This window comes from Rousettus aegyptiacus, unplaced genomic scaffold (assembly GCF_014176215.1).
Source record: "Rousettus aegyptiacus isolate mRouAeg1 unplaced genomic scaffold, mRouAeg1.p scaffold_m13_p_2, whole genome shotgun sequence".
NCBI classification, from domain to species: domain Eukaryota; kingdom Metazoa; phylum Chordata; class Mammalia; order Chiroptera; family Pteropodidae; genus Rousettus; species Rousettus aegyptiacus.
Window position 1 is genome coordinate 27,848,566 of NW_023416295.1, and position 24,001 is coordinate 27,872,566.

Genomic DNA, 24,001 nt, shown 5'->3' on the forward strand with positions numbered 1-24,001 from the left:
GCATGTTTCTCATAAAGGCCCTTAAATGAAGCCTAACAGAATAGTTCTTTTAAGACTACCACCTTTTGTTTCCTATTTTACCTCTTAAGCTTTACACATTTTTTTTACTCACGTGCTGGGACTGTTTTGCTTGTACTATATTCTTAGTTCCTAAACCTTCCTTGCCTGGGTGTGTGCTTAGGTACTACTACATGAATAAAATGAAAAATAGATCACACCATATTCTAACCAAGTCTCTTAAGGAGAGCCAAAAGAATACAGATACCTGATGTGATTAGCACAAAATGAAGAACTTATTTTTGAGAGATTTTGTTCACTTGGAACAGAAGAAATGGAAATAATGCAGACTTGTGTGGAGCAATACAAAGCAGATGTATTTTAAAAGGAAGTTTCAAAGTTGGTCATTTGAAAAAACATGGGGGTCAATGAAAACATACCCAAATTGGCAAAGCTTCCTTTCAAATAACGGTCTGAAGTTTTAACAAATCTAATAACATAAAGCATATCCAAACAGACTTCTATGGATTAGATTTAATACAATTGTACATTCATGCTGTGACAGAAACAACTTTCATATTGTATAACTACTTTTCTCTGTTCATGACACAAACAGGTATAATCCAAAAGGATACACTAACATTTACAAAAGTTTTAGACGAATGTGGAGAACAAATTTGACTTATCGCTTCCATAAAATATCAAAACAAGGGAAACAAAGTCCAGAAGGCTTATTTTGAATGTGGGTCACCTTGAATATATTTCATTCAAGAAATACTCTTCAACACTGTCTCATTTTGATGCAGTGGCAGTTCCAACTGTCCAGTGAGTTTAATATCCATTCAACATAACAATTACAATGAAGCATTCACATGACTAAAGAACCTAGATTTTCAGTATCTCAGATTTTTTAATGAATCCTGCTGAAAAGTCCTATTTTTCCATTTGAATCCTGTAAAACTAAATATCTTTCCTTCCCCCCATTAGAGCATTCAGTAACAGCTATTTTACATTAGATACACATGAATTTAACCAAGGATTACTAAACATTGAAAAAAGCCATCTAATCAATTATGTTCCTTTAAGACACGGTAATAAGATGCTAGAATCAGGCTGTCTTGTTTCCTTATTGGGAATTTTTGGTCTCAAAAAAAAGTTATTTAAAGAAACCAAAGCAATATATAAAGCTACTTTGTCCTCAAAAAAAGAAATAACATTCAGAGATACTACTCAAGTTTGTACAATTAAGGGATATTATTTTTAAGCATTTGGTTAAGAATTCTTTATCCAAAGTCTGAATATTTGGAATGTATAGAGTCATTAAAATATTCTGGGGAAAAAAATAAGAAATTAACATTTTCATTATTTTATAAATGTAGGTCCTCTGTGTTATTAAGATAGTCTTTTTTCTTAGTCTGAAAGCAGCATGTTACTTTCACATTTTTTTCATGTCCTGCAAAAGCTAATTATAAATGTGACCACTCACTTTTTATTGCAATTACACAGCTATGTTTCAGTGCTTGTTGATAATACTTAGATCTTAGTTTCTCAATGTATTTTATTTAGGTCAAGAAAAATGAGCAAAAGGAACCTCACCCAAATTATGTAGTAGTATTAGGCAAATTGAGTTTCTGAGTCAAAATTAAAGGTACTTTTCCTTGTAACTTTTCTATAGCAATATAATTTGCATTTGGGCCAAAGAATGCTACTTTCTTTTGGCAGACAAAAATCATGCTTCTGGAGAAACATGGACTTTGATCTGTATGTAGTATGTTTGCTTGTCAATAGAGCACTAACAGAGTATTATATATTTTACCTAAGTTGATCTCTTTCAAAAGACTGATATGATAAAAAGATTTTAAATCAGTAATGTATTTGTACCCAATATACATAATTATGTTCAATTTAAAACAATTTTCCCCAAATTACTGGTTTTGGGCTGAGATCAAGAAATGCCAAAATATCCAGAAGTGAAAATTTAGCCAGAGTGCTTAAGTGTAATGTTTTTCAAAAACAACTTTATACTACTGCACATTCTTGGATATTGGGAAAAAAATATATTTTGACTCTCAAGAAAAAACTCTTGGTGGCACATTAAAGAATGATTCCACAAGTATATAAAACATAAAGGCAGGGTATAGTTATTCCAAAATGATGGAAAATATTAGGGTGCCTTTGCTTTTTTTGAAGAGAAATAGTGTTTCTACTCAAAAGTTTTTAGTGCCAAAATATCTAATTACTGTTATAGTGCCACCAAAACTAATTTTAAACATTACTCAGAAAATAAACTATTTCTAATCATTTTAATTACCTTTTATAAGGACTTTCATTCTAAAGGGTCTTATATATCAGGATTATCACAAACCATCTTTTAGATTTCAAATGAACTAATTCTAACCCAGTCCAAATTAAAAACTGTTCACATTCACAAGGAATACTATTGCACATTACACTCTTTTTAGGAATGTGTGCTCCCGCCAAAAATGGACAATGCATTTTTGAATTACATCTCATCTGAATTTATAAAACAAAGTGCTTCTGCTCTTCCACTGAATGAGTACATTAATATTCTTATAGTGTTAAAATACTTCATGAACCCTGAAGTGATTCTCTATGGAAGGAGCTTCCTTTGCAAAATGAATTTGGCTAGTCACCTGCATACCAAAATCTCCAAGTATCTGAACAAATTTCTTGTGCTCCTTTCCAATCCAAGATCTCATTGGATCACGTACTTGGTAAGGTGTTACATGGGTGTGAACAATAATCCCCGTTTGTGCAAATTCTTTCAAGACTTCTGGATAAGTAATCCAAGTATTGCTTCCTCCAGAATGACCACCATCCAGCCAGTACATTGTTCTTATGCTTTTGATAAAAGTATCTATGTTCTTGTCTTTCTTAGCTTCTTTCAGTTCAAAGAGCAACTGATTCAAAACAACACATCCTTTACTGAATCCAATTAAAGTAAAAGCAGCACCATTTAGTGATGGTGGATAAAAATTCATGGCCGACTCATCAAAGTTTTTACAGGTCCTCTCTTTTTCTCCCTGACAACCATTTGTAGTATGAGAAGAACTGGATCTACAATTAGATGTTTTGGAGTCCTTATTTAAATCATTCACATTCTTCTTTGATAGCAAACTGTTCTGACTTAGGTTAAAAGCATTAACTAATAATGTATAAAGGTGCTTAAAAGCTCCAAAGTCGGTACTGTGTTCTGGAGCACCAAACATATTACTTTTCACAAAATTGTCATAGCAGCTGAATTTGTGCAAATGCATTCGGGAACACTTTATCACCCAAATATAACTATTGGGGAATCGTTGGACTAAAATGTTGGCAACATTTTCTAGACTCCAGTTTTCCCACTGGTAATTCTCAGGATGACGAGTCATAATTTCATGATAATTCTGAAAGGTAAGAAAGATGAAACAAGCATTAAAAACATATTTATATAAACCTATTCCTGCAGAATAGTTTCTCATCTTTATTGAGAACATTGGGAGGTTATGACCTATGATTAACATACTATAAATAAAAACTAAATCTGTTATTTCTGGTTATAAGATTTTGAACAAATCTTCAGTTTAAGCCTCAAATCCATCAAAAGGGTTATAAAATATAGCTAAACAGCACAGTAGGAACTTAAATGATAAAACACTTATTTCAGGATTATGGATATTTTTAATAAATTTTACTTAGTATACATACAATCTATCATTCATAACACATTAACAACCAAAAACAAAGATTTGGTTTATTATACTTTTTAACCAACACAAAATTTAATAAAGATATTTTCCTATTAAAACTGCTATCCTGCATTCCTCCCTCTTTGGATTACTCTAGCAACCTGAATGCTGTTTGACTTCAATTTTTGTTTTACAAAGCTGCAATGAACGTTATACAAAAATCTTCTGACACATCTGCGATTACATCCTTAAATTCCTAGGTATGGAAAAACTAGGTTATAATTTAATACTGTCTTCCGGAGAAGTACATATAACTTTTATCTTCATTAATTTCATAGGCATAGGAATGATACTCTAGTTTGTATTTACTGACAATTTGAAGTTGAAATCTGTTCATATATTTATTAGCCATTTGGATTTATACTTGTGTAAGTTCATGTCTTTTACCCCTTTTTAATCTTATAAGTATTCTATATGTATAGGTTCTAGGACATACATGTAGATTTTATTTTCCTTTAAATTTTTATTCATAGTTTTAAAAGGAAAATTCAAATTTATTTATTCTATAAAATTGATTGGATACCTGACTGGCTATGGATCAGAACAGACTAAATTCCTGCTTATATGGAGCTGACATTGTAAGTACAGAAATACACAACAAACAACTCCATTAGTGAATAGAGCCAAATTGTTCAACAGAAATATAAGCTACGCAAAATTTTCTAGTAACTAAAAAAGTTAACATGAAAATTATTTTTAATAATACATTTTATTGAGCCCAATATATTCAAAATATTACTTCTTAAACATGCAACCCATAGAAAAAAAAACTACAGAGAAATTATTACATTTCCTTTTCTTGCTTAGTCTTTGAAATCCAGTGTATTTTACACTTACAGCGCATCTCAATTTGGATGCTATATTTTCATCAGAAATAATCTGAATTTAGATTTCATAAAATTTACTGTTGAAAAAGTAGAATCACAAAGTTGTTCAAACATACTTAAAACTTTTCTAGAAACTGACTTGAGAATCGAATTTTAGATTTCTTTTTTAAGTTTTTAGATTTAAAGTTATATACAATTAAAAATTTAGTTCCTTGATTAGACTAACATTTCCAGTGGTTGACAGCTACAAGTGGCTAGTGTCTGGACAGCACAAAACAGTAGATAACAGTAAGTGCGATGCAGTACATTAAAGCAGGGGGAAAGGAGTGCAAGATTTTGGAGAGGGCAGGGCAGGAGAAGAACCTGAAGGAACTGAGGAAATGAATCATGATATTTCAGGCATAAGCACTGCAATTGCAAAAGGCCCTGAAGTGGAAGCATGCTTGGCATAACCAAGGTACAGCAATGAGGCCAGAGGAGTCCCAGCGGAGTGAAGGAGGAGGAAAAGTATCGCTAGTGAAGTCAGATTTCTGGGGAGGAGGGTCATGCTGATCATGCCTGGTAAAACATTGTGAAGACTTGGACTTTTGCTATGATATGACAGTCTTCTGCTGTTATAATCTGTGTTTTGGAAGGATTACTACAGTTGAAGCAGAGGCTACTCAAGTAAAATCCTGATGTGAGAGAAGGTGGTTTGGACCAGAGTGGTGGTAAAAGCAAAGGTAGTAAGAAGTGGTCAGATTTTGAATACATTCTGAAAGCAGAGTTAACAGCATTTGCTGATGGATTGGATATAGGGTGTGAGAGAAAAGAGAAACTGGTATTTTTTCCTTATTTTTAAGTCATTTATTCTATAGTAAAGTTTTAAATGCACCTTCCTTTTTACTTAGTAATTCCACTTCTAGCAATTTATCTCAGTGATATACTTATATACACGAGTAAATATATTTATGGTATTTATTTCTGCTTCAAAAGAATGAGACAGCTTTATGAGTACTCCTATGGGTTATAAGATAAGGGCTAAAAAACCCTTGTATGCTATACTACCATTTATGTTTTTAAAAAAGTTTGCATCAGCATAGAATATCTCTAGAAAGACAGAGAAATTGGTAACTGTGATAGCCTTGGGGAAAATAAATGGGAATCTAGAGGGAATGGGATGAAAAGAAAGCTTATTTTTATTTTTATTTTTATTTTTTATTTATTTTTTTTAATTTAAATGCCTACAGCACCTGCTATTCTGAGGTGGTCTCCCATCCAAGTACTAACCAGGCCTGACCCTACTTAGCTTTTGAGATCAGACAAGATCAGGCACGTTCAGGGTGGCATGGCCGTAGACTGAAAACTTAACTTTTCAATGTACAATCAAATAAACTAAACTTTTAGCAAAATGCATTTTTTTTCTATTTGAAAAATTAAAATAAATACTACAAAAATTCAGTCTACATACAAAGCTACAAAAAAGAGAAAAACTCTCCATAAAGCCACCAATTAGAAATAATCATTATTAAATTTTGGTGTCTAGGATTCCAGTTTTCTCTAATACATATACACATATAAGTATGTATATAAGAGAGCATTCTTCTCCCTCTACAAGCTTACACATGCAGTTTTCACTTAATAACTATAGGCATGATTCAATACCAATACAGATTTGCATCGTAATTTTTAGACTTCCCATCAAAAAGATTAATATCAATTTACATTCCTACTGGAAGTATATGAGTGCTTATTTTCCCACAACCTGGCCTGCACTGGCTATTAGCAGTAATTTTTAAAACAGCTTTGCTACTATGATAAAATATCTTACTTTTAATTTATTTGCATGTTTTAATTCCTAATCAGGTTGAATATTTTTTCTATGTTTATTCGCAATTTTCTTTTTTGTGTGTTAGTTATCTTTTTATGTCCTTTGTCAGTTTTCCCAATAGGATGCTCAAAGTCCTTCTTAACAGTTTGTTGATTATTACTATTAATAGTTTATCATCTATGTTAAAAGGCTATCAGTTAAGTTTTTATGGATTATGCTATTGCTTCTGCAGATTTGTGATAAAATTATGCTAAAATGATCATAGGAAGCTTATAGCTGAAAGGGCTCATTTAAATCCTTTTTATAGCTAAGGAAACTGAGGTCCTAGAAACTATAGTTATTCATATCATGTAGTTATCTAATTAATGAGCCAAAATTAAGTCAAGACTTTATGAGTCTCAGTCTCTACCGGGAGGTAGTAAATCTAAAAACTTGGTATTTTCTTTGATTCTCTCCATGATCAGAAGGAGAAAATGCTTATGCTAAGGAACTGTGCAAACTAAAATGTAAAAATAGAATTCTTAACTATGGTGTCAAAGCCCAGATCTGAGAACGATAGATAGGCACTCCCATATTTAAAAAAAAAAAAAAAAAAAAAAAAAAGACACCAGACATCCTCATAGGACCTGCTAATAAGTAGCCAAAACTACCCAAGGCCAATCTACAGAAAAGGCTAAAGACTGTGGGAAGAGAGAGTTTCTTTTGAGAGAATTTTTATCCCAGTTGGGAATGCAATGCCTTTACTCTCTTTGTAGGGGTTAAGAGGTAGGAGGCATGCTTCTCATCATTCCCAGTGAGGCAGGTGGCAAGAGAATCTCTTGGAGAGATTAAGGGATGTTTATTCCACAGGCAAATGCTTGCTAACCTGCAAAAACTTACAGGCCCACCCCATACTGCTACTGAAGTAAAGGTACAAAGGGTATTTAGGAAAACATCACACATATCTCCAAGAGTATATACATTTATGATAAAGATTAAGCTAGGTGGACTACTCTTATAGCAACACGAGAACTTTATTGGGCACAAGCTGTACATCCGTCAAAAATGGGGCAAGGGGATATAAAGCTTTGCTGAGCATAAAGTGGGCATCCCAAGTAAGGTAGCTAGAAGGATCCAGCCTAAGAAGGCAGCCTGACAGAGCCCCAGGTTACATAGCCAGGTGTGAAATAATACAGTAGACACACACACGTCTGTGTCCGATTCCTGGCACAGCTTCCTAAAACCCTTGGAATTTCCTGGGTGATAGGAGCATCTCTTGTTCTAATGAGGTGACTCTTGATGGGCTCCAGGATAGGGGCTAGTCACCAAAAAGAACAAGACATGACCAGAAATTGGGAACTTTCTGCCCCACTACCCATTCCGCAGAGAGGGGCTGGAAATGATGATAAATCATGACTATGCAATGAAGCCTTCATAAAAATCGTCAAAGTACAGGTTTGAATAGCTTCCAGGTTGGTGAACACATGGAGGTGCTAGGAAAGTGATGTGTTCAGAGAGAGCATCGAAGCTCCACACCCATTCCCACATGCCTTACCCTATGCATCTCTTCCATCTTGATGGCCCCAATTAATGAAAATCTAGGAAAAGCAAAAACTATAGTGAACAAAAGCAGATCAGTGATTGCCTGGGGCTAAGAGAAAAAAGACTGACTGAGGTGGGGCACGAGGGTACGTTTTAGAATGATAGAGATGTTATTATATGACTGTGGTGTCGGCTACATGACTGCGGTGTTGGTTACGTTACTGTAATAATTCACCAAAATTCACCAAATTGTAAGCTTACGATTAAAAAAAAAGAAAGAAAGAAGTATAGTTCTATATCCTGAGGCTTTAAAAAGCAAGATAACTCAAGAAAATTAGAAAATTCCTAATTAAAAGAAAGAATCCTGATCCCCCCTCTAAAATCATTACTGATGAATAAGAAAAACATCAAGAGGTTCCTAAAGAAATATGGATAACTACAGCCTCAGCTTTCCTATAATACAAATGATAAAAGGACAAATATAGAATAAAAAAGGATATAAAATGAAAAATGAAAGCAAAAGGAACATCAAGAAAGTAATGGTAATTACTTTAGGATTTATAGTAATGGTAATTACTTTAGGATTTAAAATTACATGAATAGCCGGATCCAATTAATACCAAATAATGAATCTGTGTTAGGATGAGGTGAAGTTTCTAATGATACCCTACAAAATTCTTTTTGGCCCTATTCTGTTCAATACTTATCTAAAATAAGAATAAAGATACAGAAAGAAGGCTTATTTAATCTTACATGATACAAACTCAAATAATGGCTCTTAAAGGATCAACACACTAAAAAGGTGAGCTGTAATTAACAGGGTAATTTTCATATGGATAAACATCAAGCACAAAAGAATCAAGTACAAAAATATGGATGAGGAAATCTGAGCCTACAAGCATTTCATATAATAATTACCAAGACTTATCGAACACTTCATGCAATGTTCAAATCAACTTGCATACATTCATTCATTCAACAAGTTATCTGCTGAACACCCACTACATGCCAATCACTAAGCATCAAAGATACATCAGTGAAGAAAATAGACATAAATCTTAAATTGCAGTAGTAGACAAAAATCAAAATGAATATAGTAACTTACTAATATAGTAAGTTAAATGGATAAAAATTAAAGTTAACAGGGATCCTGTGCATATGTTTGATTATTAAATAGGATGATCAGAAATGGCCTCCCTGTGAAGGCAACTATGAGCAAAGACTTGACAGGTAAGATAATGAATCCTATAGGTATCTGCAGGAAAATTGTTCCAGGCAGTATGTTCAAACCTTTTGAGGTGAAGTGTGCCTAACTAGCAATTTGAAGAAGGCTGGTATAGCTGGAACAGGGTAAAACAAACAACAAAAAAAGAAACAGTCAGAAAAGCAACAAGGTGGAAAAAAATAAAGACAGTGAAGGGCCCTGCAGGCCATCAAGGAGTCACCTAGCTTTTATTTACTCTGAGCAATAAGGGAAGCTATAGGAGAGTTTTAAGCAGAAAGATGTGTGGCATGATTTGACTTACATTTTAAAATGATTATTCTGAACAGTTTTAGATACATTAAGAAGGTGAAGCCACTTTATTTGTTGATGAATTAAGATATGATATGTGAAAGAAAGGACTAAAAGATAACTTCAAGATTTCTAACTTGATCAACTGAAAAGGAAGTTTCCATTAACTGAGATGAAGAATACTGCAGGAAGAACAGGTCTAGGGTCAAAGATCCAGAGATTTTAAGTTTGAGACATCTATTAAATATCCAAAATAAAATATTGTGCATGCAATTGGTAAGACTAAAGTTTGGGGAATATGTCTAGGCTAGATACACAAATGTTGAAGGTCGTCAGAGTACAGGTAGTACATAAAGCCACAGACTGAAAGAGATCACTCAAGGAGTAAAGGTAGAAGAAAAGTCCAAGAACTGAGCACTAGGGTACCCCCAATAATTAAAAAGGTATTCCGGGAGAAGAAATTGTAACTCAGTGGGTATTCACATATTTGATCCTCATTGATATCCCATAAATTATTATTCTTATTTTATAGTTGAAGATGCAGCTGACCAGAGATTAACAGCTAAAAAGTGCAGAATTGGGGTTCAAACGTAGGCAATCTGGTCTCAACACCTTTTGATGCATTATCCTCTATTCCTTCTCTAAAAGATCTGGATTTTCAGATTTTCATACTCTTCCTCAATCAACAGTATTATATCACTGTCCAAAAACTAATGGAATCTCAGGCTACATAAAGAAATGGATGATGTCAAAATGAAAGGCGGTAATACCCTAACTATACTTAACATTTTTCAGACCTCATCTAAAAACCTGTACTTTAAAAACACTTAGTAAATGCTAAATGAAGGTTAGTTATCATACTATCATCATCATCATTATCATAGATGCACACAGTAGCTGGTTCACAAACTGGAAGTCACTGTCAACAATGTCATGCTGTTTTCCCAAACTGAGCAAAAGGGTATTGATTGAGTAAATTAAGTTTCTTCTCTTAAATCTGTATACTAGTTTTTTCATAGTGTTTATTAGCAGTCAACTAAATCAGTCAATTATTTGGAAGATGAGAAAAAAACTACAGATATCTTAAGCATCATTTGACTTGAGGCAAAAAGTTTTTAAGTCTATCATTTTACAGCATCGATTTCAAAAACAATACATTAATACTGTTTCATGGTATAAGAAGCACATCTAGCCATATTCTAGCTTTACCTGGCTACATCAACGCTATCCAATAGAACTCTGAGTGATGGAAATGTTCTGTGGAACCTTCTTCTGTATTTGTGCTGTTCATTACAGCACACACAAACCTTAGCTGCTAGTGAGCACCGGAAATGCAGCTAGTGAAAACGAGGAACCAGATTTTTAATTCTATTTAATTTAAATTGCCATAGAGAGCTAATAGCTACCCTATTAGACAACACGGTTCTAGATTAAGATCTTGACTGAGGCCAAGCTTTCTAAGACTACATAGCTAGTTATATGCCTGCAGCTATAAAACTGATAATAAAGATAAGATCACACAAAAAACAAAAGTACACAATGTAAGTGAACATCAAAACACTGACATGCTTAGCAATTACTGTCCCTTTCTTCCGCCCACGCTCCCTTTCTTGGGGTTGCTGAGTGTCATACCTTTGTAGTGTTTTTTGTTGTTGTGTGTTTGTTTGCTTTATAATTACTGCCAGTGTAACACAACGTGCTCAATTATTTTAAAGGCCATGTCTCCTGTCCCACCCCACCTCACACACACCCCTATGAGAAACCAAGTTACAGAATGAGTAGCCATTACGTGTCTCATTCCTTCTGTATTTCAAATTCTACTCTCTTGGAGCCTAAACTGACAGCTAGCTCTTCGGAGGTCTTAACTCTGCAAGGACACCGTCCCTCCGGGGCTACAAGAGGAGGGGGTCAGGGGTGTGGAAGCGGCGGGTTGGATTTCGGGGAGTAACCGAAAAGCCACCTCCGTGAGTGCATGTGTGCTTGTGTTCTGGCGAGGCAAGAAACCGGGCACCAGCTCCGAGGAGACTCTAGGGAGTTCGCATACGCACAAGAGGAACAGGTGCCCTGGCAGGCCCCAGGTTACCTGCACATCGCCGGGGAAATAGAGAACGTGATGCTGGGGCTGCGGCTGCGGCCCCTCCTTCGTCCGGTCCCCAGAGAGACCCCGCCGTTCCGGTCCCTCCGCTGCTGCCACCAGCAGGAGCAACTCGTTGCTGCGCTGCGGGTCGGCTCCTGGCACCGTGGACAGATGCAGGCACTGGCGGTCCTCGTCGGAAGGGGAGCATCGCGCGCTGCTGCTGCCGCCGCCCAAGTTCATGGTTCCGGCCTGAGAGCGTGAGGCGGCGATTCCGAGTCCGAGCTGCGGCAACAGGAGCAGCAGCCGCGGCGACCGCAGGAGCCCGAACCCCCACATGGGTTGCAGCCGCAAGAACGGTTGGCGGAGAGGGGAAGTCCTAAAGGAGGGACTTCTACAGGCCACCCAACGGTCGGAGGGAGCGGCCCTAGGGGGAGTCCGCGCAGGAGCGACGACGGCGTCAGAGGCCGACGTCTGCGCGCAGCGTGCGTAGGGAAGGAGGGGTGTGCGCGAAATCAATCTCGGGTTCCCGGAGTGGGCAATGGAAGGGCGTGGCCCGATGAAGGACGTTTGTGATTGGCGGATTCTGCCATAGCCGGGAAATTCGAACGGAAGTTTGGGAACGAGCCGAAGGAGACCAAAGAAACACAGAATGAACTAAAGATGCCGACCAAGAAGGCTGGCAGTTATGGCGCATGCGCAGCAGCTGGAGCGGCCCGAAGGTCGCTGTCCAGTAATGCGGTATAGAGTTTTGACTACCCCATGCGCCCGTTTAGGTAGACTCATCTTTCAGGGGAGGGTTTTCCAGTCTGTTGAGCCTTAAAAGGATACAGCCCCAAATATATAAATGGAATAATTCCGTCCTGTTTGAAAACGTGTGGGAAGTCTTATACATGCCCTGGATAAAGAGAATCTCCCTTTTCTCATGCCCTCGCATTTTCTTTGTAAATATACGAAGATTTCTAGGTTCAGAAGAATTTATGATTAGATATGAAGTCTTATGCATCTTTAGTTGGTAGCAGGGAGCAGGGCACATAGACTGGGACAGGAAAAATGGGGGCGAGACATATACTTGCTTTGGGGTGTTTCCAGCCAATGAGATTTGCTATTTTAGGGTTTTCGAAAACAAGTTGGAACGATGGGAACAATTGTAGAGGTCCAACAACCATCTATGGCCAGTTGTGTAAGAATAAGATTTGGCTAAGTGTATGCTAAAGACAGAAAATGAAGTCGAGAGGATCCAGTACTCTAAAATTGTGAGGCAAGACACTGTAAAGAACATTGTGAGAGAGAATATTAGTAAGAATTATAAAAATTATGGCCAACATTTATGGAGGCCTTACTACAGGCCAGGAATCAAACTAAGCACTTTATATATTGACTGACCTGAGTCTACATATATGTGTGTGTTAAAGCACACATACTGTTTTCTTTGCTCCACATATCACATACTAACAATAGCCTTGAAGTAAGAGCACAATGAACAAATGATAAAATATAATTTTTTCTATATATTTACATATACTTAGTGACTTCAGAGAGGTGTAATATGCTGTCCTACTCTAGCCTAAGTTATTGGGTTCCATCTAACATCATGGTAGTGCAGCCAATCAAAAATTATTAATATTATTAAGTAGATCTGCTTTCCAAAAATAAATAGTTAAAAAGAAGCAGAGGCTAATTATTTGATAATGAATATATAATGATACTCAAGCAACCAGCCTTCATTCTATTTCCAAACCACATACATTTTTTTACTTTCTCTTGTTAGGTAGAGGATTACTGAAATATGATCTGAAAGACCACACATATATATATTCTCCAAACATAGGTTTTGATTTTTGTGTCTTGTTTTAAGATTGACCTTTTAATTGAATCTATCGCTATTGAAGGGAGTGGGGAATGTTTGTATTTTGGAAAGAAAATTAATTGTAGTAAAGATAAATACTAAAAGTTGTCTCAATATCTCTAATATAATTGATGTCTTTCAGTAATACAATTAAAGATTTAAGGGGCAGAGTAAAGAAACAGTGAAGTAAGCACAAGTTCCCATCTCCCTCACCCCATAGTCAAGGATTTATACAACCCTACAGGAACCACTTCCAGAGAAAGTAACAACTCTCAATCTAACAGTTGATTTATAGTAAGTCATAGAAATTGTAATTCCTTCTCATAGGTCCCATCAATATTACTGGAATACTTATTTTTCTCTTTTCACTAGGAAGACCAGTTTTATAAATGACTACTTTTCCAACAGCCATAGGCACAGACAGCCCAGAACTTTCCTCCTTTATTCTCAGTTAGAGCTTGGATTTCCTTGCTCACAAGAAGGCTTACATTTAATGTCACTGTAACCAGTCGTTTGAGTTTACCCCTCCTTTCTAACGGAGAGATCTCCACATAACCCTACAGATTCAAGAATCTGAGTGAACCTCCAATAAGATAAATAAAAAAAAAATTATGCTAATAGATTTAACATCATAGTTAAATGTGTAGAAACTAAAGACAAAGAGAAAATCTTGAAAGCATCCAAAGAAAATTAAAACTTTACCTCTAAGGGAAAAGCAATTTAAATGACAGCACTGGAGATATTTAGGGCAATGAAACTATTCTGTATGATACTATAAATGGTGAATACATGGCATTATGCATTGGACAAAAGCCATGAAATGTAAAACACAAAAGTAAACCCTAATATAAACTATGGGTTTTACTTAATAATAATGTAACAATGTTGACTTATCAATTGTAGCAAATATACTAAACTAATGGAAGGTATTAATATTAGAGAAACTAGGGTGGAGAAATAGGGATGGATATGGGAACTCTCTGTACTTGCCACTCAATTTTTCTATAAACTTAAAACTATTCTAAAAATATAGTTTGTAATTTAAAAGTTCTCTAACCAATATATATACAATTTATACACCTTAATGAAAAAAAAATTTTAATATGCTCTAAAAAAATGGTTATTGAGGTAATTCCCAGAAACAAAGGTAGGCCAGAGGTAATTACCAGAAACAAAGTTAGGCCAGGGCTTCAGGGACTAAAACAGGGAATTTGATTTCTCATTTGTTTTCTTTGTTTTCATTCTCAGGTAGGTAGGCAGGTTTTCTTCACATGTCATGAATAATGACATCTCTTCTTCCTGCACCCCCAGAAGGCCTAGATTTATATCTGAAGCTGTGTGGGGAATCTGGGATACTAAGTCAAATGGGAAGTTGTATTGAAGACTTGGAATGTGGTGACTTATATGATAGCAAAACAGCTGGCAAAACTTGTCAGCAGTAGGAGGATGAAAAATAAGCCTAATGAAATTTTTAAAAATTGAACTTTTTTTCTACTACTTGTAGATTCATGTGCAGTTGTAGAAATAATAGAGATCCTGTGTACCTCCTTCCTTCCTTCCCTTCCCATGAACCCCTGGCAACCTCTGATCTTTTTACTGCCTCCATAATTTTGCTCGTTTTGGAATGATATAGTATGTTGGCTTTTCAGTTCACTTAACAATATGCATTTAAGTTCCCTCCATGTTTCTTTTTTTTCATAGCACAGCAGCTCATTTCTTTTCATTGCTGAAGTATATTCCCTTGTATTGATGTACCACAGTTTTTTTATCCATTTACCTATTGAAGGACATCTTGGTTCCTTCCAACTTTTGACAACTATGAATAAAGCTAACTTAAATACTCATGTACAGGTTTTTGTATGGACATGCGTTTTCAAGTCATTTGTGTAAATACCAGGAAGTATAATTGCTGGATTGTGTGATAAGAGTAAGGTTAGTTTTGTAAGAAGCCACCAAACAGTCCTCCAAAGTGGCTGTACCATTTTGCATTTCCACCAGCAATGAATGAAAATCCCGGTTGCTTCATATCCTCACCAGCATTTGATATTGTCAGCATTTTAGATTTCAGCCATTCTGATAGCTGTGTAGTGGTATTTAATTGTTGTTTTATTTTATAATAAAAAGACGTTGAGCACCTTTTCGTACGCTTATTTTTCATCTCTAAATCTTTTTTGGGTGAGGACTCTTCTCAGATCTTTTGCTCATTTTTAATTGGGTTTGTTTTCTTGTTGCTGAGTTCTAAGAATCCTTTATAGATTATGGATACCAGTCATTTACCAGATATGTATTTTCCAAAATTTTTTCCCAGCCTGCTGAATTGACAACATATGCAATACCAGAAAGACTTCAAAGAGCATCACACAATTGGAGGGCTAGTAGTTCAGATTAGCTATACTATGGCCATATCAGAAAAGAAATTTCTGAATCTTGCAAAGGAGTTTGCATTATTATCCTGTGGACATGAAAGTCAATGTAAAATTTTAAGCAAGGAAACCTCATAATCTCACTCATGATTTCATGGATTATTCTGATAGTTATATGGATAATAGATTGAAATTAGCTGAGACTAATGATAGGAAGGAAGACCAGCTAACAGCTAATAGTCTAGGTTAAATAGTATTGGGATCTGAATAGAGCGAGGAGGAAAGAGGACATATCTGACATATATTTAGGACCTAGAATGTATAAGACTTCATGCTGGGGTAAAGTTATTCTTTAAGATCTCATAATTGCTGTATCTTGGGATTTATCTGAACATTAACTGTCTCATGCCAATTTAAAGAGATACTTTTTCCTATTTCACTGTATAAATTATGGGGATCCATCTCTTTCCTCCTCATCACTAATAGCTACCTTGCCGAGAGAGCCTCTACCAACAAAGGCACTCTCCAAGGAGGTTCTGCCTTACTACCAGAGCCTCTGCTGCTTCTGGAAGGTAAAAGATCCTCTGTTTACACTGCCAGCTCGGGAGAGATGTACTTCTAAAATAAAAATTAGAACTCATCTTTTCTTAGAAATAATGTTAAAAGATAGGGACTTTGGTACATCATGTGTTAAATGGCCCCATTATATGGCTTATTCTAGGAACGTAAAAGTGTTCATGACATTTTGATTATGAGTTTTAAACAAACTTCCCTTTAAAAAAAACATAAAAATTAAATCGAGGGCTTCTTTCATATACTTGTGTATCAAGGAGTAGGAATACCTCAGCAAGGGGAATATATTATTGCTGACATACTTTAGAATTGCTGTCATATGATAATGATAATAATAATAATAAAGTAGACCTATTTTTAGTCTGTTTTATTATTGCCTTTACAGTTTCTTGTAGCTGATGCACCCCTCGTTGCCTGCTCCTAGCGCCGGTGCTTCCTCTCCTCCCTTCAACCCACTACTCGCTGTTCATCGCTGAACTAGAACGCGGGAAATGGAAATTAGATTTACCTCATGAGACAAGGAAGAATTCTGAAGGAAAAAAAGCCTAGACATGAATCTATGATCAGGGTTAGCAACAACTTCTTTGTGCCTCAGTTTCTCCATCATTAAAGTAGTATTAAAATGTCTATTTTGTTGCAGATTAAATAATGTAATATCTTTAAAGCACTGGCACTTCACGTATATTCTCAGCAAATATTAATTCTCTCCTGTTGTAAACATTTTCATATTTTCTGGCTGCCCAGGATGCTATGAATATATTTGCTATGTTTAGGGAATTTCCAATATTAATGTAAGCGCTGCTTTCCTAAGGTAAACTGAAAACAAAATCTCTAGACTCTCACACCTAGGGCACAGTCATGTGACCTAGGCTGCAACATTTAGTGCATCTGTATAAGACTTCGATTTGGAAGTTAGTAGCTTGAGGAAGAAAAGATTCTGCTTGGAAACCAGTCTGCTGGTAAAGGCATCTGACAATTGGGGGTGGCGATGCTTAAAAGATTAAATCCCCAGTATAGAAGTGGCCTTGGTGGGCAGCGGGAGTGGCAGCAGTTGCTTTCAGTGTTTGTTGGGGCACTAGTAAGGGCATGTCTTCCTCATCAGGTCAGTGCTGCAGGGGAGCTGTAAGCTTTGATCCTGGAAGCTAAGCTCTGTGCCTGTTCCTCCAGCCTCCCACCAATTCTGAGTTCTCTTATCTCCTTTCAAGCTTTTCTGTTTACTCAGCCAGAATTGGGCTACGGTACTGTCACCTTTTAGTCCTGACTGATATATATTTCTTCATTGGTATTGTTACCTATGAGTAACAGACCAAGAAGAATGTCAAGGAAGAGGCAGTGATAATATAATAATTCTAGAAAGCAAATCCTAAAAATGTTTATTGAGGTATAATTGAGCGGAGGTTGAAGAATATAGCTTTTGAGGAAATTATATATAATAGAATACTTTTGCCAAGTTTCTCTATTTCTATTAGTATTGGGAGCCGCTAAGTAAACTTAGATTTTCCTGTTCCTCCAAAGAAGTTATTTCATAACCAGTTTATAAAAAAAAAATTTATCCCCTGAATATCGATTCTGCAGAGCAGCCCCGAGTGAGTTTATCAGTTCAAGTCAAAGCCAGAATCAAAATAAATCAGGCATTATATAGCATATTAAATTTCTGGAGCTCAACTCAGTTCCCTTAGTCTCTTAGCAGCAGTAACAAAGTGGCAGCTCTCACTCATTGCAATGGGGAAATAACAAAGCAAGAGTAAAATTGCTGTTGCAAAATGAAGCACATCACCACGTTTTCATCTAATACATTATAGTTCATGAATCTCCGAGGAGCCAGAAAAACAGCGAAGTCTTTAAAAGTGAATCCAGATGTCTGCCATCGCCATAGCAGAGCTTTAATTATCAAAGAAAAAAAAAAAAGCAAAAAAAAAAAAAAAAACAAAGAAATAATTCCTTAGGTACATTCCAAACAGGTGTTCCTTCACAGAGCACAGAATAGCTGAAGCAACAGCTGTGGAATTATATCTGCTTCAAGACTAGGGAACAAAACTACAACCTGAATAACGGAGACTACCCAGAGGGACTATATGTAAATTATAATTATTAGCATTTTCCAAGTATTAATTTATAAAATGTAATGACTAATTAATATTAATTACTCCATTTTATAGATAGGAAAACTGAGTGCCTTTTATGACAGCCATTTCTAATCAAAGTCCGTCGGTCTCCGACAAGTTCACTACATAGTGAATTTATTTTGCAAGATCTTTAAAGTAAACCATATAGAATGGGGGTGGCATTTTAGAAAACATCAATATATTTTAAAAAATAATCTATTTTTATTTTGGAAGAATTAGAAAATAAAGATAAGCAAAAAGGAAAAATTTAAATCATCTCTAATAAATGCTCAATATTTATATCAAGAGATTTTAAAGCAGTCCATGTTTGAGCTTCAAGGAGTCTGTGAACCTCTAAAACTAAGTAAAAAAATGACTGTGTGCATTTTTCTGAAGTAAGGGTCTATATACTTTGCATCAGGTTCTTAAAGTGTCTATCATTCAAAAATTAAGAACTAGCTTTATTTTTTTGGACTTTATATATGTGATGAGAGGAACAAAGATATTGCCACAAGTTTGAGCCTGAGAAGGAAGGCGGCCTTGGTCTAAAATTTTAAATGGGCCAAAACAAGTATTTCTAAGAGTTGGTTTGGCTTTTTGCAGTGACCTTGAAAGTTTGTGGGATATTAGGGAAATATTACCTTTATTCCTTAAAGATTTTATTTTTTGCTTTTGTTTTGTTCAGATCTGTGGATGTGCAATCTGACAGTTACCTGCTGGACAAGTAGAATAAAGATGCTTTCATAAGTCACATCTGTAGGAGATCTGGTAGAAATAATAAAGTATCTATGAGAAGAAACAGAGACAAGGTGGTGATATTGTGGATGAATAATTAAAACTCGAATATACTTGATAGCAGAGGGGAAAAGCCAGTTGAAAAGAAGAAAGTAAAGAGATAAATAAGGAAATGAAATAATTGATAAAGTCCCTCAGATGCATAAATGAGCTGGGAGTAAGGGCTTTGTGATTGAACATGAGAAAGGATTGGGGGACCATCTCCCTTTAATGTTAATGAGGCAAGACAACAGAAAAATACTGAGAGATGCCCTTTGTTGTGTTATCCATTATGTTATGTTATCCATTCAACAAACCCTTAGTGAGAACTTATTACATATGAAGCAGTATGGATAGAAATGTGTGTAAGAAATTTAAGAAACGCTTGGCCCGAGGAATTTACAGCATATCTGGGAAGACAAATATAAATCCGTTCTGCAAGGTATGGAGTCTCAAATGAGGAATAAAAATGTTTGTGAGATCAAAGTGGGGGTGGTCAGGAAAGGCATTAAAGAATGGTGCTCGAAATGGGTCTTGAAATATGAGTAAGATTTGTTGCTACCTAGCAAACAAGGAGAGAAGGGACAGTGCAGGAAAAGAGAGAGAGCAAGTACAAAGATGTGGGGGGGAGAAAGCATGGCGTGGATAGAAAACGCCGTGCAAATTGACATGGTGGGAAATACAGGACTCAGTACGTGTGGGCGTGGCTAGTCATGACTTTGGTTTCTGCAAAAGCCCAGAAGAAAGAAAATGAGATCCTCAGCTAAGGCAGCGACAGTGGGGAGAGGGAAGAGAGGAATAACTAGAGAAATATTTAGAAAGTAAGCGTCTCAGGATGTAGTACTCCTTGGGAAAGCCATTGGTGAACACTTGCCCCAAAGCTTCATTATCATAAACTAAGACATTAATGCCTTAGAGTTAGAATCAAAGTCCTAACCCTCCTTTAAGAGACTATAAAAAAATAGTTCTATTACGTTTCGTGTTTCTGTTTACCTCTGTTTGGGCCAAGCTTCCCCAAATACACCCATCCTCATGTTGCTCTAATTACTATCTCTAGGGCCCTCGCACTGCACAACTTAGGGAACACTATTCACATTGCATTCTAGGTGACTAGTACAAGGTGCACGGTGCTCCGCTCACCCCTTCCTGAACTCCCAAACCCTTTCACTGTGGTCTCCAGCACGCTCCCAGTATGTCTTGTTCTGTGAACTGCCTTAAAGCTTCAACCAGCTACTGAAATGTTTCCTTGCATTAACAAAAGCTATCTCTGATCCTGCTCTCTCTGACAGCCCTCCCATGTGGAAGCTCTTTTTCCTCTCACAGCCAAAGTGCTTTAGGGCTAAGAAATGGAGTAGATGGTTTTGCATCCCATAGCTTCTTTCAAACCATTTCACTCCCTCCTTCTCTTTCTTCAAAACTCATCTCCCCACCCCCACCCCCACCCCCCCCCACCCCCACAATCAGTAATATTTAATGTCCTCCTTCCCCTCCTCATCCATTGGAAACTTTAGCTTTTGGTTCACATCTTGGTCTTTCTCTTCACCTCCTTCTATGACATCCTTAGAACTTTGTCATTCATGTGGATAATTTATTCTACATCTGCTTTCTCAGTCCTTAATCCTCTCGCCTCCAGCACCTTTTCCTCCATTTCATTGTAGCCACACGCCCATAGCCATTTCCTGAATTTATCAGAACCGAAGTTTGCACTACCTCTGAAATCTTGACTGCAAATATCTGGCTTTTTGACCATTATCCTTTTGTCTTTTCAGTTATTTTTCCATAGGACTCCCATAGCCAGGCTTTGGGAGTCCTTAATCGAGACTCCCAGTACCTTGACATCCCACCCACTTTGTTTATTGATCAACTCCTTTTTCGTTCTACCTACATTTCGTTTGGCTTATAAACTATGAGTGATTATTATGATGATGGCTTTGATAATATCTGTCTTTGCCACCTTATTCATCCTGCCTAGAGAGGTAGAGAAACTTGTCTGGAAAATTTGGGAAGAGTATATGGGGCATGCTCAGCTCAATTTCTTTCTTTTTCTCCTTGGTAATAAGCCTGCCTCCAAAGAGCATATTGTCCTGTACCCCTGGACAAGCAGGCTCAGCCCTGTGCAGAGATGTGACAAGGCCTGCTCTGGCCCAGGGCTGCAGTGTGGTGGATGAACAGGCTAATTCTGGGGTTCTATGTGAGGAAACTCATTTTTCTTTTCCCTTTTGCCCATGGCTTTTCAGCCACACTAGTCTTTGATTTCCTGGAATAACTCAATGCTTTGTTTCTTCATGGCTTTTGCCTTTCTCTGCCTGAGTAACTCTTTCTTCTGCTTTTTTTTTTTTTTTTTTTTTTTTTTCAGCTAGCTCTTAATTTTTTTAGGTCTCAATTTATCTCTCCAAAGGAGTCTTCCCTAACTTTGCTATTTAAGGTACATTGTCCTCCTCCTGTTATTCTTATTTTGGCCCCATGCGGAGTTTAACTTGAATGTATTGATCTGGAATTCAAAAGAGAAGTCCTGTACAAATCAGGATTTAAATATATGGATGCATACAGGGTGGCCCAGGGAAACAGTGTTGAATAAGTAGGGGTCTAGGGTCAGAACTCTGAAGAACCTATAATAATTGTTTACAGAAAGAGTATTTAATGATGGAACTTGAGAAAGAGTGGTCAAAGAGACAGGAGTACCTTGAGATGAAGAAGGAGAGATCTTTAAGGAGGGTTTAGTTTATAGTACAGAAAGCTGCAGAGCAAAACTGTCAGAAGGAATCCAAAGTTGGGGCCTGGGCCTTTGTTACCATTGCAAGAGAAATTTTAGTGTCAGTAGTGAGGGTCAAAGCCATATTATAGGGGGTCAAAGAGTAAATTAGAGATGTGAACTAGTTTAGAGTAAGTAATTTTGGAAATTGGGCTATGAAAAAGAGAGAGGTGAAGCAGGTTCTAGAGGGGAGCTTAGGACAAAAGATAATTTTTTTAAGACCGGAAAAGATTTCACCAGTTTATAGATGGAGCTAAAGTATAGAATAGAAAAAGAGAAATTGATGGTATAGATGAGAAGTCTAGTTTCTAGCAAAGGCAAGAAGCAGGAGGGTAATTTGCCTTGAAGAGGAATAGTTAACTCTGCCAGCAGATGAGCACTTCTTCCTCTGCCACGAGGAATGCATACAGACATAGCTAAGTTTGGGAGACAGATGGACAGGAAATTGAAAGTTCTCTGAGAAGGAAATAGGTCCATTGGTTGAGAATGTGAGGGTAGGGGTCTTGAGGATAGTGATAGAAGTATGTTAATAGCTACTTGGGATAGTAGTTAGGGTGGCAGGAGTTTTCACCAAAGGATAGTGAGAAGATTGGCAAACAGTATTAAAGTTCTAGTCAAGTCCAATGTGAATCATTGTCCATTAACTCAGGTCTGCAGAACATACCACACTGTTTTTTGAAAGTCAATTTAAATTTACCTTTTTGCTTCACATTAATAAAGCTGGAGACTAATTCATTCTCGATAATTACTGGGGCTCACAAACCTCCTCCTTTCTGATTTGTACTGCAGAGGACCCTTCAGATACCTGAATTTAGGTTATTGGCTCATTCTGCTTTTCACTGAAATAACCACTGCCCCTAGTCCATGGCCAATCCTTTAGATCCAGCAACTCTTCTGCCTGCTTGGGGATAGGAATCTTCCACTAGTTATTTAGTAGCTTCTGTGCCTTCAATTCAGTATTTACCTGCCCTCTGCTGTCTTATCATATACCTGATGCTGACACTCTGGGATCTGGCAACCTCTGACCTTTCCCAATAAAGAATGTAATATAATGATTATAAAATTGTGACTAGAGAGGCAGATAAAAAGCAAAATTTAAATAAAGTCTTACAAGCCAGATTAAGAGTAGTGGTGGAGAATAAAATTAAATTAACCCATCATTTACTGAGAGATTAGCTGCAACCTGGGTGGGAAGTTCAGAATCTTATTTTCTTAAGTCAGGTGATTAAATTTTGAAAATGTTTACAATGCAAATTTGAAAAATATGAAACTTAAGAGATGCCTAGCAGCATATGGTTTTTCTGGGAAACTAAATTCTAGAAGATCAGTGTGAATATAGATAGGGTTGTCAGTTGATACAGCAAGCAGAACTCAACTGTGGTAGATTAAAGATGGATGCAAATTTTTTGACAGTACTCTCATTGAGAGGTGGAGTCTAATTCCTCGCTTGAATCTAGACTGTATTTAGTGACTTGCTTGATCAATGCAACATGGTAGAAGTGACACTCTGGAATTTCTGAGGCTAAGTCATAAAAAAAGGCTTAGGGGGTTCTGTCTGAGCCTCTTGAAACAATCTTGGAGCCCTGAGCAACCATGTAACAAGTTTGATGACTCTGTAGGAGAGACTACATGGAGAGGGGCCCAGCCTTCTAGATGTCTACATTAAGACATAGATGAGTGAGTTACACTGTCTTTGACTCTCTAGCCTAGCTCAGCCATTAGCTAAATACCACCAAATGGCTGCCTAGGTAGTCATACGGAGCAGAAGAAACTCTTAGTCAATCCCTGCTTAAATTTGTGGCTTATAAAAATCATCAATATAACAAAATTATAGTTGTTTTAAGCCACTGAGTTTTGGGGGAAGTTTTGTGCAACAATAGATAACCTGAACATCAATAGAGCAAGCAGAAGTCCTACTAAGGACTCTGTGAAGTAGCTTATAACTTTGACAGAATGATCCTGGAAGTAACATCCAATCTTGACTGTTGTCTCAAATCTCTAACCAATGATCCATATAGCAGTTTGCAATCTCTCATCTAGCCTGCCTGTGATCATAAACCCTATAGTTAGGTAAGTCAATTGTACTGATGAAGT

General features: G+C 36.7%; 1 protein-coding gene and 1 pseudogene across 1 annotated transcript; both read right to left on the bottom strand.

The window, feature by feature from the left end:
- Positions 1-353: 353 nt before the first annotated feature.
- On the bottom strand, positions 354-11,958 carry CUNH2orf69 (chromosome unknown C2orf69 homolog). The gene is made up of 2 exons (XM_016131111.2): positions 11,501-11,958; positions 354-3,404 (listed from the first exon to the last, which is right to left on the bottom strand). The coding sequence occupies exons 1-2, from the start codon at positions 11,828-11,830 to the stop codon at positions 2,577-2,579; spliced, it is 1,158 nt and encodes a 385-aa protein (XP_015986597.1). The 5' UTR covers positions 11,831-11,958; the 3' UTR covers positions 354-2,576.
- Positions 5,794-5,912, bottom strand: LOC118614580 (annotated as a pseudogene).
- Positions 11,959-24,001: the final 12,043 nt, after the last annotated feature.